Consider the following 2500-nt stretch of genomic DNA (forward strand, 5'->3'; position numbering starts at 1 on the left):
AAATGCAATGAAAGGGGAGAGCCAGCGAACGAAAATAATATCAATACAAATATCATTCACAGGCGTCTATTGCAATACAACCTGGGACACGCTCTACTGTTGGCCGCCGACGAAGGCTGGCCAGATGGTAAAGGAATCGTGTGCCACCGTGTTCAGCGACGTGCCCGACCTCGTCAATTATCCCGAGGGTAAGAATTTTTGTACTTGATTATTGTAAGTCTAGGGCACGAACATATAGTCATACATACAAACAGGTTAACATACACACACACACACACACACATACATATTTAAAAATGCAAACACATGCTTATAAAAACAAAGACACACACACAATCAAATGCACAAAAACATATGTATGTGTAAATTTCAGTGTTAACAATAACATCATAACTTTCTTCTTTTAATCTTCAAAACATACACGTTTCGGATGTACAACACTCATCTTCAGTGTGCAATAACTGTAAAGAGGATTCAGAACATTATCCCTTAGTTTAAGCATACATATATATAAAACGATTACATACAAACTTATATCACAGACATTTCTTTGTAAAAAAAAAAAAAAAAAAAAAAAAAAAAAAAAGTTTAGAGATCATGATTAAGCTGTGAATTATGTAATGTATTAGTACAGTGAATCTAAAAAGTCTTGAATTATTATATTAAACTTAATATCATATAATCAAGGAAACCATGAACAAGTTAAATTTACAGAATACTTTCAAATCTAAAATAAATTTAATCAAAGAGTATTATGCAACTTGACAAGAAATACTATAGCAATTTTAAAATAAAAGTGAAATGGCGACAATAACATAAAGATAAAAGGCAATCAAAATCCAGGCATTTTAATTTTCATAAAATACAACAAAATTCTATCGTAATGTACAACAAATGTATATCAAAAGAGAAAACACCATATAAGGAATTCATTAAGGTGTTAACACTGGTATTTAACAAGGATAATTGACATTATTAATGAAAGATCAAAACCCAAGAGCTTCAGTGCAAAAATCTGGTAGGTCAAAACAGTACATTGTATTGTACAAGTTAAAATGTGTGTGGAGAATCTGAAAATGAATGCATTGTAATTTAACAGCATAATTTGCTAACCATAAACATAACAGAGAACTAAGCAGCAACGTCTCCCGTCTGAGGAAGTAGAGCGTTTAGGCGTTTACAGAACAAATAAACAACGACCTATTGAGAACTGGAAAGAGAAAACTCGAATAAATTACGAGGAATATATTTTAATGCCAGTGTAGGAAAGGTATTAATTAAGGTTGCGTTTCATATTCCAGATCCATGACTCTCTAGAATGTTTAAATCCAAAAATGAATGGGAGGTGTCAAGAATTTCTTAATTATCATGGGAAAAAGGTTTTTCTTTCAGAGAATGACTTCTGACTAAGGACTTGTTTCTATTGGAGAAACCTTTATGCTGTTCATGAAATGTTACATGTAATGTAACAATGTTGATGATAATGATAATAATCATAATAATGGTAATAATAATGATAACTAAAATGATAATGATATTACTACCACAACTACCACCGATAAAAAATAATTAAGATAATGATGATAAATGCAATAGTAATGAAAACAAAAATATGAAAACTTAATACTAATAAGAATGATAGTAATAATAATTGTAATGATAATGATAATAATAGATATAATAATAATTGTAATGATAATGATAATAATAGATATAATAATAATGGTAATGATTGTACTACTACTAATAATAGTAGGAAAAATCAGTATCATAAATTTCATTACCATTAGCATTATTATTATTATTATTATTTTCTCATTATTATTATTATTATCATTATCATTATTATTATTGTCATTATTATTGTTATTAAAATTGTTGTTAATATTATCATTATTATTATCATTATTGTTATTATCATTATTATTGTTATTATTATTATTATTATTATTATTATTATTATTTTCATTATCATTATCATTATCTTTATTATCACTTTTTCATCATAATTATCATTAGTAATAATAATAATAATAATATTATTATTGTTTATTATTATTATTATTATTATTATTATTATTATTATTATTATTTCATCATCACTATCATTATTATCACTAATATTATCATAATTATTATTATCATTGTTATTATCATTATGTCAGTCATGATGATAATGGCTGTAGTAATAATGGTAACAATGATGTGGATGATAATGATGATAACTATGGAAATGAAAATAATAATAATGATAATAATAATATAAGCAAAAATAATGATAATGATAATAATAATAATGATAATAATAATTATAATGATATTAATGATAATAATAATAATAATAATAATAATAATAATAATAATAGTAATAATAATAGTAATAATAATAATAATGATAGTAGTAATAATAATTATAATAATAATAATAATAATAATAATAATAATAACAATAATAATAATAATAATAATAATAATAATAGTAATGACGATAACAAAAATG

At 24.4% G+C, this 2500-nt stretch overlaps 1 protein-coding gene across 1 annotated transcript in view; it reads left to right on the forward strand.

The window, feature by feature from the left end:
• Nucleotides 1–2500, forward strand: part of LOC125040369 (calcitonin receptor-like) — a 122754-nt gene that overhangs the window by 109044 nt on the left and 11210 nt on the right. The window contains exon 3 of the mRNA XM_047634925.1: nucleotides 63–188. Coding sequence (XP_047490881.1) covers nucleotides 63–188 — 126 coding nt within the window. The remainder of the gene's footprint in view (nucleotides 1–62; nucleotides 189–2500) is intronic.

Source organism: Penaeus chinensis, chromosome 29, assembly GCF_019202785.1.
Source record: "Penaeus chinensis breed Huanghai No. 1 chromosome 29, ASM1920278v2, whole genome shotgun sequence".
NCBI lineage: Eukaryota > Metazoa > Arthropoda > Malacostraca > Decapoda > Penaeidae > Penaeus > Penaeus chinensis.